Below are 15,962 nucleotides of genomic sequence, written 5' to 3'. Positions count from 1 at the left end.
ATGTAGCTAATTGATGACCTTAGTGGAAGCTTCTCAAGTTGTTTCTTTCGTACATAAGAAGGCCAGTGGCAACATCTATTGAGGTTATTGTAATTTTTCACTCCTGACATGATCTATGGTAACCTCTCAAGACACTGATATTCCCTTTAAAAACTGATATGGATGACTCATCAAACTGCTGGCAGCCACTCCATTCTCTAGCTAACACGACAGCTATAATTAAATGGTAGTGACAGCTAAATAAACTACATTCTGATCTTTGGTAAACAAAGGTTATGCAAATCAAACGATCATGAGATTTATACAAAAGGCACAGAATCAATTTATAATAAAGATACAAGTACTGATAATGTAGTCTTATAAACTTGAAAGAGCTCTGGGGTCCTGTCTGTTGTTCTGTAGTTTGCATATCTAATATTGATATCTCAATCAATAAAATTGCATTACGAACAAAGAAATACAAGAAGATGAACTTTTCCATTACAATTGAAAGACCAGAAGAAATGTATTGCTAGGTAGTATATACAAGAAACACGCTCCTAATGGTTAACAAAAAGATTATTATACATTTGCTGTAGATTGTGAATACTTAAGGCAAGCATTATATAACTAACAAGCACGTCTGCAACAACGTAAAAGGAAAAGAAAAATGTGGTGAATATATATCATATTGTATTTTATGAATACAAATAGAAGCAAGAATACAAAGGGCAAAATTCCCTATTAAAAAATAGAATAGAAGATTACAACATGATTTTAAGTTAAACAAGAGCCATCTTTGGCAACAATGGAGAAAGAAAACAAAAAACCCCTTCTAGAGGTCATTAATTTGAAGTCCATCTGACTGAACTTCAAGCTCCCACCATTGCTAAAATTCTACAAGACTTGCTTCAATCTCCACTGGTAATACTGATACTAACATAGTATTACTCTACCTCACTCCCAATCTTCATCAGCCAATTGATCATCATTCTCTTCTCTTGGTGGCCGAACCACCAACACCACAGTCCCTAAACTCTCTGTCACGCCCTTTTCCTTCAATGCCGACCCTCTTTCAACCTTCAAGCCCTCACCATGACCATCACCATTACTATCAATTGCCACCAAATAAAACCCGTCATCTGCAGCCACCTCCTTCCTACTCCTATCAGCCACCACCAATATAGCCTCCTCCTTATACCACCTATTCGCCTTCCAAGGCAACACCCTCGCATCCACAAATGACACAACAACTCCCCCATTTCCTAACCCGGCCACGGGCTCCCACGCTGGCAAAACCACCCACCTTTTCCACCCTTTTTCCGCTACCACCACACCAAACTCCCCTTCACTCCTACACTCCCTCGGTGCATCCAAAACCCCAATTTCCCTCTCCTCATCTGTACAAACCGGCAACACCACCACACGACTCGCCTCCGCCACTTCACCAATCTTCAACCTGACAACCGGAACCCGAACCCCACTCTCGATACCCTCTTCCCCTCCTTTCCCTTCATTCGCCCCTTTCAACTCTTCCAACACCCTGTTCTTAGCTTTCTCACTTCTAGCAACTTCCAATGCTAATTCTAAAGCAGAAGTTCTCTCCTCAGACGGGTTCCTATGTTCTCTACTCTGTCTATAATACATAAACGAAAGACAGTCACCTGGAATACCATAATCAAAACTGTCCCACCCTCTATCGCCGCGTCTGCGAGGGAAGTCCTTCATCGCTCGAGCGAGGTCTTGAGCACCCTTAGCATCAAGCTTATTGTCAACAATGTAACGCGCCGCAGCCGCACGCTGCTGGGCACTAAGCAGGCGAATTTCGTACAGCAATTCGGCACCACCGAGGTCGAACGAAGAGAGCAATTCAGGGTCATTGGAAGTGGACTGCACGAGAGAGTCTCGAACCTGAGCAGCAACCACTAACCTGTTCTGTTCGACGCCGGAAATGCCGGTGGCTTCTTCGAGGGAAGAAGGGGTGAAGCCTTCCCGGATAAGGGCGGGGATTAATGGGGCGTACTCGAACCATAGGCCGAGGCGGTTGGCGAGGGTGTCGAGGCGATTGGCGGTGTCGAGGGAGTGGAATTGGGAGGTGAGGGGGGTGGAGGGGGGTGGCCTGAAGGGTTGATAGAGTTGGTTTTGGTTTTGGTATTGGGGTTGTTGTTGGGATTGGCCAGATGGGGAGAAAATGGCTGAGATGGGTTTAAGAGAGGGTTTAGGGAGAGGAGAGTGGAGGAAGTGGTTGCTGAGAGGGTTGAGGAAGGTGGAGGAGAATGGGGGTTTCAAGGGGTTTACACTTACAGAGAGCATGGTGTTGCCTTATCTGATGACTGATGATGTTAGATTTTTTTTTTCCTTCTGTTTTATGTTTTGAGAAAGACAAAAGGAAGAGAGAGAGAGAGGTAGGCTTTCAGTTGGGTTAGAGGTGAAGCCTGGAGGTTGTTGGTGAATTTTAGTAGAGGATTTTTTTTTTTTTTTTTTCCTTTTAAATTTAAAGGAAAATTATTAAGGTAGACCAATGCTGTGCCCTAGTTAGTAATTACGCGTACGCACGTAACAATTAATAAAACTCCCGTTTGCCGATTTGTTTCCAAATGTACGGTAAATGACGCGTTCTTTTGGAATGAGAGTTTCATTACCGTTTGTAACGCACAAAAGTTATAAATTGCAGAAACATACGGGCTATAAAATACTAAAGAGATAAAGTTGAAGTCAACTACAACAATAAATGATTAAACAACTCCTAAGAAATAGCCTTAAAAGAGTGAAACACGTATCCTTTGTCACAATTCCTAAAATATAGCAATAAGCAATTAAACAATTCCTAAAAAATTGCAATAAATGATAGCTAATAATTCAAAAAAATTGCAATAAGCAATCAATTATTAGCTTCTGAATGAATATTAATTACTTAATAATGTTGCTATTAACGTCTATTGAATCCCTTGCGTGTGGTCTTCAAAAAAAAAAAATCCCTTGTGTGTGTGGTTATTTCTCAAAAAAAAAAACAAGTTTTTATATTAAATAGATTATTTAAAATTTAATTGGTGAGAATCTTATGCAATATAAAAAATTATTGTATTTATTTAAAAAGAAGTATATTTTCATAAATAAATTTAAAAAAGAAAGTATATGACAGAGTAATGCTTCGTCCACAGTAATTTCATAACAAATTCTAAGTGATAAGTTATTAATAGTTCTAATTTAAACCACCATTAATATCACTAATAGCTTGTCATCTAGGATTTGTTGTAAAATTATTGTGAAAATATTGTGGATGTAGTATTACTCTATGACAAATTTCTCCGTATTTTAAATGACGATTTTTTTAATAATAAACGTATTATACTCGTACTATACACGTACCGTTATTTCTCCGTTTCTGTATTTTTTTGCCGAATTTTTGAAACGTACTTTTCTTAAAAATGCCGAATTATATATGTTCGTATAATAACCGTAAAGTACACACACCATATTTTACTAACTATAAACTATTTGTAAATAGCACTATTAAAGTATTAATGCAGTCAGGGAGGTAGATGCAGGATCTTTAATGTGGTATTAGCAGCTTTTTTCTCAGATATTTTTCACACGTTCCTGCTTCTAAAGGGTACTTGGATCACAGTTTTACCCACCAGTTCTCCAGAATTCTACCTCTAACCCGTTTAGCAAGTCCCAGGGCCATTGCTGGGCCTGTCCGAGGACATACTCCTCCTCGAACCGCTATAGTGCGGACTGACCTATGGGCCTATGGACTCTGACCAAATAGAGTTGTATTAACCAATCAGGCCCAAAACCCAAACGTTTGTTCGAACATTGTTATCCCCCATAATAGCCCCTCAAAACTTTATTTTTCCCTCCCATCCGAGGAGAGGAATAAAGTTTTGAACCAAACAACACACCCTCCACACACTTTGCAAACCGCCGCACGTGTAAGGGTCCTTTCGTTCCCTGAAAACGTCTCTGATGCTTCGAAACCCGGAACGCGCGCATTTATGACTGCAAGTTACATCCTGTTCCCTACGTTCAACGGTGGGATACGAATCCAACGGCCCAAATTTGCTCCAAAAATTTGAGTGGGAGAGTTTTAATTTCGAGGCCGCCTCCCGCACGTTAAAACGCCTGGGAAGTGCCAATCATTCTTTCAGAAATTAATCACATCTAAGTGCCAATCATTATTTTTTCTCTCCAGAAGCTCGTGAAGAATCCTATAACCAACTCCCGTAAGTTCTCACTTTTCTTTACTCATTCCTTCTCGGTTTCTGTCCTCGACCACCATTTAAACCCCTTTCCTTCTTTAAACTTTCATTTTCGCTCCCACCAAATGGGTATATTTAAGTGTTTAGTAGATACTGACGCCGGTATGGAGGGTTTTAGGGCCAAATATCAAATTCCTCATGACGTAGGCTTAAGATATTACCCAGTAGAAGCCGTAGGTAACGCTAAGAGAGAGGCAGAAGTCATCATTCCCATGATCACCTTCATAGAAGGTGGGATGACCCTCCCCATGAAAAACGTGACCAGTGAATACCTTCGCAACCATAGGATATGCCCAGACCAATGCACACCAAATGTGTTTAGAGTATTAGGTTGTGTCGATGCTCTAAACGAGCAAATGGGTCTGAACCTCACATGGCACGACGTTGCCTATATGTACGAGTGCCATAAACTCAAAAATGTAGGATATTACATCAAATCCAGGTCTAGCATCGTTAGGCTGATTTCCTGTCTTCCTAAATCCAACAAAGGCATGAAAGACGACTATCTCATCGCCTCAAGAAACTGGTTTGACAGTCCCCGCTGCCCAGTCGAATGGGGAGAGCCAGGTGTGACTCCTTAGGAGTTAGATTTCCTAACCCATGATTCAATCCCATTACCTTTACCGCTGTTAATTTTATTGCACATTATTGCTTTTTGCCTTGATGTTTATCAATAGTCTGACCAAACTCGTCTTCTCGGATGTTTCTTTTCACAGATAAACAACATGTATGCCCACGTCTCAACCTTTGCAACGTTGCTGACTTGAACCGTGTCCTTCGCTCCGAAGTCTTCGTCAATGAAGACTTACAAGTGAGAGCTGCCCACCTGATACTAGGATACGACCCTATATCAGTGGACTTCCAAGAAATTGACAACGCGATCATTGCGGGAGACAAACGACGTATAAGGATAGACGTGGCACGACCCAGCTTCCTTTCCAACCGTGTACTCCTAAATGATCCCTCCACCATCCTGTATACTCACCCTATCACAGCGATTCCTCTCTCGGCACATTCCCAGACAACCGCCGTCCGAGAAGAGCAAGCATCCTTGCAACAATCGTTGGATGATGAGATAGACCAATTTTAACTCGAGAAAGCTGAGAGGCCCCGAGACGAGCAGCTCGTCATCCTCTCGGACGAGGAACGTACGCCCGCTGAAACTTCGGGTATACCCGGTCTAGTAATTGCACAACCTGATTCCAGCTCCGAAGAAGAAGATATGGACACTCTACGGAAGCTGATAAATAAGAGGGGCTCGAGAGTCTCCCAAAAGGGAATAGGTGGGTCATAGGTCCCTTTGTCTTTACCACCTCCCCCTCCTCCCTCCGATCCTAAGCCTCCCGTTCCGAAACCTAAGAGGAAGAGGAAGAGTGAGGCCGAGGAGAACAGGGACCTTGCTGAGGTACACCGTACACCGGCTACCTGGTCTCCTGAGCTGAAACTGGACGGGACACCAATCTCCTGCTAGTCTAGTACTAGGGCGTTCCAACAAGGTCACGCTCACCACCTGGCTGACGCCTTGGAACGTCTCCTTCTTCTGCCTAAGGACATGGACGCCCTGGAGAAGATGAACCAGCCGCATCTTTTCCTTTCGCTAAAAAGGGATTTGGCTTTGGTGAGTACCTAAGTCTTATCCTCAATTTATTACTTTTATTACATTTTGACAAAAGAAACATTCTTATGTATTTTAGATTTGTGCTACTAATAATGCATTTATTTTAATATCTCACTACAGGCCATTCAAGAAGTCTTTGTTGTCGAGAAGTGGGTGGAAGATTCTCGGAAGAAAGCTGCACTCGAACTGGAGCTTAGGCAGAAACCGAGAAGTCCTTAGGCCAGACTTTTGCACAGAATGAGAAGCTAACCACACAATTGACAGAGCTAAAGAGGGAAAAGGACGGTGCCGAGGCCAGCCTGAAGACAATGAGGACCCAGGTAGAGGGGCAACACAAGCTTCTTCGTCAGAAGGACGAAAACTTATCCAAATCTCAACAAGAGAACTCCGACCTGAAGAAGGAGCTTGCAAAAATAAGAGAGGAGGCTTATACCTTCAAGGACTCCATGGAGGTCGCGAAGAAGGTCGCTTACAAGGAAGGGGTAGAGGCAACAGAAAACCAACTAACCGAGGAGTTTGCCAAGCTATGCCGGGAATACTGTCAACAAGTGTGGGGGGAAGCCTTGAATGTGGTAGGGATTCCCTCAACCTCCGAGTTGAGGAAGCCCGAAAACATCTAGCTCCCCCAAGACATCTAGGTGATAGAAGAACTTCCTCCTGTCGCACCTACCCGTGAGACAACATCTTCCACGCTCCCTCCCATGATTCCAGAGCCCATTCCAACTCCTACAGAACCTAAGGGTTCCAACAAAAAGAAGGAACAGGGTGATGGTGCCGAGGAGACTACGAGCCAAAGTGTCAAGCCCAATGTCCCTCCACCGGTGGCAACAGATAAGGGAAAACAAGTCCAGTCCTTATTCGAAATAGAGCTGAAACGCACAGAGGCTGCCAGCATTTCCGAGCAGAACCCCCTTTCTAAGGCTTAGGGTTTAGGCTAGTTAGGACTTCTCTTTTTGTCATGTAACAAATTTTAATTTTTTTGCTTTGAATGTACATTAATAGAAATTAATGAGAAACTGTCTGGTTTGATTTTCATTTGACTTCCAATTTTTAGTATAAAAATACTCATTAGCACAAAAATGAATGAATGGAACAACTAACTCCACTTCCAATATTTCAATTTGCCATAACTTTAAATAAAAGTACACATACTTAGCTTATACTTTGCAAATCATGTCTCAAGAGCATAGCATATGTGACACAGCAATACACAATCAAAAATTTAACTTAGAATTCAATTTGGAGCATAAAGCAATCCAAGTGTTTCATCAACATCTCAACACTAATGTGGTATGGTTTTTGCTAATGTTCCCAAAGTAGAGGGTTCAAGGACCCGACATAACCAAACTTCCTTTCAACAACAAGTAGGATGCCAATTTTCACAAGGCATGTGGTCCGAGGACCATGCATGTCTAAGTTTCTATTTGGTACTTAAAAACAGCAACTTGAAACATTAATTTCTCAAGGTAAAAGGTCTGAGGACCCGACATAACTAAGATTCTGTTCAACAAACAATAAGACATCAATTTCCACAAGGTATGTGGTCTGAAGACCATGTATGTCCAAGTTTCTGTTTGATGCTTAGAAATAATAACTTGAAATGTTAATTTTCCCAAAGTAGAAGGTCTGAAGACCTGACATAACTAAGGTTCTGTTTAACAAACAATAAGATATCAATTTCCACAAGGCACGTGGCCCGAGGACCATGCATGACCAAGTTTTTGTTTGATACTTAGAAATAGTAACTTGAAATGTTAATTTCCCCAAAGTAGAAGGTCTGAGGACTCAACATAACTAAGGTTCTGTTTAACAAACAGTAAGACATCAATTTACACAAGGCATGTGATCTGAGGACCATGCATGTCCAAGTTTCTGTTTGATGCTTAAAAATAATAACTTGAAATGTTAATTTTTCCAAAGTAGAAGGTCTGAGGACCCGACATAACTAAGGTTCTATTTAACAAACAATAAGATATCAATTTCCATAAGGCACGTGGTCTGAGGACCATGCATGACCAAGTTTTTGTTTGATACTTAGAAATAGTAACTTGAAATGTTAATTTCTCCAAAGTAGAAGGTCTGAGGACCTGACATAACTAAGGTTCTGTTTAACAAACAGTAAGACATCAATTTCCACAAAGCATGTGGTCTGAGGATCATGCATGTCCAAGTTTCTGTTTGATGCTTAGAAATAATAACTTGAAATGTTAATTTTCCCAAAGTAGAAGGTCTGAGGACCTGACATAACTAAAGTTCTGTTTAACAAACAATAAGATATCAATTTCCACAACGCACGTGGTTCGAGGACCATGCATGACCAAGTTTCTTTTTGATACTTAGAAATAGTAACTTGAAATGTTAATTTTCCCAAAGTAGAAGGTCTGAAGACCTGACATAACTAAGGTTCTGTTCAACAAATAGTAAGACATCAATTTCCACAAGGCATGTGGTCTGAGGACCATGCATGTCCAAGTTTCTGTTTGATGCTTAGAAATAATAACTTGAAATGTTAATTTTCCCAAAATAGAAAGTCTGAGGACCCGATATAACTAAGGTTCTGTTTAACAAACAATAAGATATCAATTTTCACAAGGCACGTGGTCCGAGGATCATGCATGACTAAGTTTCTATTTGATACTTAGAAATAGTAACTTGAAATGTTAATTTTCCCAAAGTAGAAGGTCTGAGGACCTGACATAACTAAGGTTCTGTTTAACAAACAATAAGATATCAATTTCCACAAGGCATGTGGTCCGAGGACCATGTATGTCCAAGTTTCTGTTTGATACTTAGAAATAGTAACTTGAAATGTAAATTTTCCCAAAGTAGAAGGTCTGAGGACCCGATATAACTAAGGTTCTGTTTAACAAATAATAAGATATCAATTTCCACAAGGCATGTGGTCCGAGGACCATGCATGTCCTTTCTGTTTGATACTTAGAAATAATGAGAGATAAACCCAAGTACATATTGATAATTTGGACAACGAACTATAAAAGTACAAGTACTTTTTATTAATAATAATACCTTAGTAGGTTGTTTACATTCCAGGGGCGTTGTACAATTTTTTTATTTAGATCCGCTAATCGATATGACCCTATACCCGCAATAGAGATGATCCAATATGGTCCTTCCCAATTTGGTGCTAGCTTCCCCCATGCTGGGTTTTTGGCAATACCCACGACTTTTCTCAACACCAAATCCCCAAGCGCTAGTGGCCTTAACTTGACATGAGCATCATATCCTTGTTTAAGCTTCTGCTGATAATAAGCCATTTGGACCATGGCAGCCTCTCACCGCTCCTCTACCAGATCCAAGCTTGTTTCTAGGAGGCCATCGTTATTTCCTAGGCTAAAAGAACTCGTCCTTAATGTGGGGAAACCAGATTCTAAAGGTATCACCGCCTCGGCCCCATAGGTCATGGAGAAGGGTGCTTCTCCAGTGGACCTATGTGGCATAGTCCGATATGTCCACAAAACGTGTGGTAGCTCCTCTACCCATCTACCCTTCGCGTTATCCAGCCTTTTCTTAAGTCCACTGACTATGACTTTGTTAACGGCCTCGGCCTGCCCATTTCCTTGAGGATAAGCTGGGGTGGAGTATCTATTTGTGATGCCCAAGTCATTACAATATTTCCTGAAAGCTCTACTATCAAACTGTATGCCGCTATTTGAAACAAGTGTGTGAGGTACCCCAAATCTAGTGATAATATTCTTCCAGATAAACTTTTTGGAGTCGATATCCCTAATATTTGATAAAGGCTCAGCTTCGACCCATTTGGTGAAGTAATCGGTTCCTACGAGTAGCCATCTTTTGTTTCCCAAGCCCTCGAAAAAGGCCCAACTAGATCCAGTCCCCATTGAGCGAATGGCCAAGGACTGGACAGAGAATTAAGGACTCCTCTAGGCTGATGAATGTTGGGAACAAACCTTTGGCATTGGTCACACTTTCTTGCGTAGTCTTGAGCTTCCCTCTGCAAATTAGGCCATCAATATTCCTGAGTCAGAGCCCTATGGGCTAGGGATCTTCCCCCAGTATGGCTTCCATAAATTCTCTCATGCAATTCTTCTAGAAGTGCCTCCGTTGCCTCAGGATGTACACACAGCAAGTATGGTCCAAAAAATGAGCGTTTATATAACTTCTGATCCTCAGACAGCCAGAACCGAGGCGCCTTTCGACAAATCTTATCTGCTTCAGACTTGTCCTCGGGAAGAATATCGCTTTTTAGAAAAGAGACCACAGGGTCAATTCAGTTAGGTCCAGGCCTTATTAGATGGATACGGACGACACTTGCAGTGGTCAGAGTTGGTTTTAGCAAGTCTTCGACGAGGATAATCCTAGGCAAACATTGAGCTGAGGATGTTGCCAAAATGGCCAACGAGTCCACATGTGTTTCCACTCCTAGAAACGTGAGAAAGGATGAAAGAATCGAACTCGGATTGTAAATACTTGACCTGAGTTAGGTACCCATGCATTCTTGGGTCCCTAGCCTCCATGGTCCCTATCACCTGACCCACAACTAATTGAGAATCCGAGAACATATGAACTTCCTCTCCCCTCATTCTTCGCACCATATTCATACCAACCAAGACTGCTTCGTAATCGACCTCGTTATTAGTGGCCGAGAACGCTAATCTCAATGATTTTTCAAAGACAATTCCTTTAGGGGATACCAGAATAAGTCCAACACCAGACCCCCTCTGGTTGGCTGCCCCATCAACGGACACTTTCCAAATCGGAGGTCATTTGCCCGTGATCATGCCAACCGATTTTTCATCTATGTGTGATTCCTTTACAGTTTCTTCTAACGATGGTTTGGCAAATTCTGCCACCAAATCCACGAGAACCTAGCCCTTCACCGAGGTACGTGGCATGTATTTGATATCAAAAACTCCCAGAATAGTTCCCCACTTAGCTACCCTTCCTGAGTAGTCAGCACTCCGTAACACTGACTTGAGAAGCAGTTGAGTCAAAACCACAACGGTGTGGGACTGGAAATAGTGAGGAAGTTTTCGTGTGGCATGGACTACCGCCAGAATTGCCTTCTCCAAAGGTAAGTAACACATCTCAGCTTCATTCAAAGATTTGCTGACATAATAAACCGGTCTTTGTACCCTACCGTCATCCCTTATCAGAACCAGGCTGACTGCATGGATAGCTACAGCCAAGTATGCAAACAGGATTTCATCGACCTCCGGCCGAGACATAATGGGTGGCCGAGAAATATATTCCTTAAGTTGCTGGAAAGCTAAAGCACACTCCTCAGACCATTGGAATCCTTTCCATTTATTTAGTAGTTGGAAAAAAGGTCTACACCTGTCAGCTGACCAAGAGATAAATCTGCTAAGACCAGCAGTCATCCCGGTCAATTTTTGAACTTCCTTTGGATTTCGAGGTGGTTGCAAGCCTTGAATGGCTCTGACCTGTGCCAGATTTACCTCTATTCCTCTATAAGTCACCATGTAGCCTAGGAACTTTTCAGAACCCACCCCAAAAGAACACTTTGAGGCTTTAAGGCGCGGCTTGTACTTCCTAAGTATTTGAAAGGTATCGTCTAGATCTTTCACATGCATAGGTGCTGCCTTACTCTTCATTACCATATCATCCACATATACCTCAATGGTCTTTCTAAGTTGTGATTCAAACATTCTGGTCATCATCTTTTGGTAAGTAGCCCTGGCATTTTTCAACCCGAATGGCATTACTTTATAGTGATAGTTCCCTATAGGAGTAATGAAAGCAGTCTTCTTCTGATCACCCAACGCCAATGGTATTTGGTGATAATCTTGGAAAGCATCTAAAAAACTCATCTGAGGATGCCCAACCGTAGCATCCACAAGTTGATCGATGCATGACATCGAGAACGAGTCCTTTGGGTAGGCTTTGTTCAAGTCTATAAAGTCTACACATACTCTCCACTTTTCGCTCTTCTTTTTCACTACAACTGTGTGCGCCAACCACTCCGGTAGAAAACTTCTTTAATAGCCCCAGCCCTTTTGAGCTTGAGCACCTCTTCCTTGACAGTCTCGGAATGCTCTTTTGAAGAATGCCAAGGTGGTTGCCTCTTGGGAATAACGGCAGGATTGACATTCAAATGGTGGCAAATGAAGTTTGGGTCAACCCACGGAGCCTCATAGGGGTCCCAAGCAAAGACATTGATATTGTTTTTCAAAAACTTCACCAATTCCATCTTCTCTTGGTGTGGTAACCTCATTCCAACTTGGAAGAACCTTTCGGGATCATCAGTTATGAGAAATCTCTCCAAATCTTCACACATGGAATCCTCTGCTGTCACCGCACTGGGCGCATCCAGAGTTGTTAATTGCTATAATTCTTCCACAACCGAGGCCAAGGACTCTAATTTGGCTTGATGCAGAACTGCAGCCGATATGCATTGCCTTGCCACTGATTGGCTGCCAAGAATTTCTTTAATGAATTCCCCCGAAGGAAATTTTACTTTAACATGTAAAGTTGAGAAGACAGCACTCAAAGCATGCAGCCAAGGCCTGGCAAGGATGGCCGTATATGGAGAATATGCATCAACCACAATAAAATCCACATCAACCGTTTTCGAGCCAGACTGTATGGGCAATCGAATCTGTTCCTTTGGTACAACAGCCTTCCCTCCAAAACTTATCAATGATGAGTCATAGGGAATGAGATCCTCTATTTTTAACTTAAGCCCCTTGAATAAATCAGGGTACATAATATCTGCACCACTGCCTTGATCAATCATCACCCTTTTAACGTCGTAATTCCCTATCCTCAACGTGACCACCAGGGCGTCATCATGGGGTTGAATAGTCTTAACCTTATCTTCATCAGAGAATCCTAAAATGGGCACATTTCCTCTGATCCTCTTCGGCTTCGAGCCTGACTCCTCGACCTGGGAGTGCGACACCGCCATCACCCTGGTAGGACAGGAATCGGTTCTGCCAGGTGCAGCAAAGATGACATTAATCGTTCCCAAGGGTGGCCGAGATGAGTTGTTTTTTTGATTATTTAAACCTGGCTAACTGCCTTGCCTGTTTGGTTGATACAGGTGCTGCTTCAATTTTCCTTCGCTAACAAGCTGCTCTAAATGGTTCCAGAGGGTCCAACAATTCTCGGTGGTATGACCCACATCCTGATGATACTGACAAAAGAGATTCTAATTTCGCTTCGTGGGGTCCCCGGCCATCTTACTAGGCCACTTGAAGTAAGGTTCCTTACGGACTTTCTTCAGCAGTTGGTGCACTGGTTCTCGGAATACAGTATTAACTACTTGAGGAGCAACTGAGCCTGATTGCCCAGAGTAATCTGTCCTCGGCTTCTTGTTATGGTACCTGTTCGACCTGAAATCCCTCCGCTCTTGCGAGATAACCTTCGTCTTACCCTTACCTTGTTGTTGATCTTCCTCAACCTTTTTGTACTCGTCAATACGGTCCATGAGGCGACGTACACTCTGTACGGGCTTCTTGGTCAAGGATTTCCTTAAATCATGATCAGTGGGAAGGCCCACTTTGAAAGTATTAATCGCTACCTCGTCAAAATCTCCATCGATCTCGTTAAACATCTCCCAATACCTATCGAAGTATGCTTTCAATGTCTCACCCTCCTTCATGGCCATAGATAACAGCGAGTCCAACGGTCGAGGGACTCTGCTGCAAGTGATGAACTGAGACGTGAATGCCCTGGTAAGTTCTATGAAAGAATCGACAAACCCCGACTTTAGCCCGTTAAACCATCTCATGGCAACAGGTCCCAAGCTAGAAGGAAAGACTTTGTACATCAAGGTTTCATTCTAAGAATGCACCGCCATCCTCTGATTAAAGTGACTCACATGCTCCACCGGGTCTGTCCTGCTATTATAAACGGTGAAGGTGGGCTGAGTGAACCGTCTAGGGAGCCTTCCTTTCTCGATCCTGCGTGAGAAGGGCGATTTAAAGAGTTGGTGTAACGCTTAGCTCATAGCATCGTTCCCCAAGCCCCTGGAGGGGAGCTTCCTATGCTTACGACTTACTAGGTTGTCCCCTTCGTAAGAGAAGGTCTTGCTAGGGGGAGTCCTGGACCTTGAACTGTAACTGCTTCCTCGAGACCCCCTTGAGGAAGGATTGGATGGGGGTGAAGCCCGTTTTTGTCTGACACGGCGCAGCTTTTTCTTGAGGTGGTCAATCTCCCTCTGCATGGCCTTGGCATCATCATCATGGGTGGCACTGCTTCCACCACGCGTATGACTCGTGCCAGGATATATGGTATGCATACTTCCCTCTCGATCCCTCCGACGCTCAAGACGCTCAAAAAGATCTTCAGGCTGGGATCCCTGAGATTCTGCATGATGTGAACCTAAGCCTGCCATGATGTTCCAATTCCTTCCATGCTAGATTCCCACAGACGGCGCCAATTGTAGGTGCACAAATTGTACCCGGACCCAAAAACAAGTAATGGGCTCAGGCCCAATGAGTCTTTTACAATGAAATTTGTAGAGTATGAGTTTGAAACTTAGGTCTGGGATGTTGGAAGTTGATTAACAGGCTAGATTGCCACAATCTATGCAAATGATAAATATATATGACAAAGTAACCTCCTCGGACGTAAGCCGAGGACAACTTATATAATATTTCTCTTTCTGAGCCAAAGAAAACCAGTCTCCCCCACTTCTTTCCTCTATCGTCTCTTATATACTTCTTCTTCCCTGTTTCATCCATGTGTCACATAAATCTTCCTCCCAGATACTTGTCCCATCCACCACCTTCTTGAAGTCCTAAAATAATAGCAGGAATGCTAAATTCTACTATTCAGAGTTCATTTCTCCATTAATGCAGTCAAGGAGATAGATGCAGGGTCTTTAATGTGGTGGTAGCAGCTTTTTTCTCAGATATTTCTCACACGTTCCTGCTTCTAAAGGGTACTTGGATCACAGTTTTACCCACCAGTTCTTCCAGAATTCTGCCTCCAACCCGTTTAGCAAGTCCCACGGCCATTGCTGGGCTTGTTCGAGGAAATACTCCATCTCGGACATACTCATCCTTGGACAACTCCTCATACCACTATAGTGTGGACTGACCTGTGGGCCTATGAACTCTGACCAAACAGACTTGTATTAACCAATCAGGCTCAAAGCCCAAACGTTTGTTCGAACATTGTTATCCCCCACAGCAACTTTGAGGAAAAGAAATACAAAAATTTGGGGTGTTGTGTGGTGTATAAGTTTAGAAATGATTGATAATAGGCTTTTAATTTGAATAGAATTTAGATTTGTTAAAATTTAAATGATAAATTTTACTTAAATTAAATTATTGTTAAATCTTATCTGTCAATTTGAGAAAATATATCCTAACATAATAAAAATAAATTTAATAATTTATGAGAGTAGTCACTTAGCAATTGGCACAATCATAACTTTCAAACCCAAATTTTATTATATAGTATAGTATATGATGTGTACAATAGTGCACATTTATGGAAATGTGTACAGTATTGTCCACTTTTTTTTAGTCTAAAATATAAATCTTACATGAATATTGCAATGTCCACCAATAATTATCCATTTTTTAAGCCTTTACTTTCCAAAATTTTCATTTGACCATTTATATTGACTTTGCTCTCATATTTGTGGGACAGTTCATTTCTATTATTATTCTGGTCATTCATAATATATTTTTCTACTTATAACAATTAAAATTTCTTTATTTTACCGAATTTTAGAGCTACTACTTCATAAAATGTCAAATATAAAGTACATTTAAAAATTAGATTACTAATAAAATTAAGCATATAAAAACTCTAATTGAAAATTTTAAAAAGTAAATGGTCAAAATGAAAACATCCCTAAAATTTTTAGGCCAAAAGTGCAATTTTGTTTTGGTAAAATTAGGCAGATAATGGGGAAAGAGAGATTGAGATTAATTGGAATCATAGATGGGCCATCACAAATGATGTCATTAACTGTACAATTCCAATTGATTTTTTTTTTTTAACCATTTGAAATTTAAATGGTTTGGTTTGTAAATTTTAAAAAAAAAATTGTAAATGTTAGTTATAGCTTCTTAGGTGCTATATGTTAAGTTCTCCAATCAAATTCAAATACATGATTGTATTAACTAATGATGTACAAACAATTT

General features: G+C 41.6%; 1 protein-coding gene across 1 annotated transcript; it reads right to left on the bottom strand.

Annotated features, from left to right (window-relative positions):
- Nucleotides 1-639: 639 nt before the first annotated feature.
- LOC142629890 (rubisco accumulation factor 1.1, chloroplastic-like) lies at nucleotides 640-2,420 on the bottom strand. Its single transcript, XM_075803941.1, has one exon. It carries the CDS (start codon nucleotides 2,290-2,292, stop codon nucleotides 937-939), a length of 1,356 nt encoding a protein of 451 aa, XP_075660056.1. The 5' UTR covers nucleotides 2,293-2,420; the 3' UTR covers nucleotides 640-936.
- Nucleotides 2,421-15,962: the final 13,542 nt, after the last annotated feature.

This window comes from Castanea sativa, chromosome 3 (assembly GCF_040712315.1).
Source record: "Castanea sativa cultivar Marrone di Chiusa Pesio chromosome 3, ASM4071231v1".
Lineage (NCBI taxonomy): Eukaryota > Viridiplantae > Streptophyta > Magnoliopsida > Fagales > Fagaceae > Castanea > Castanea sativa.
The sequence above is the reverse complement of the archived record's forward strand: the minus strand, read 5'-3'. Positions and strand labels throughout refer to the sequence as shown.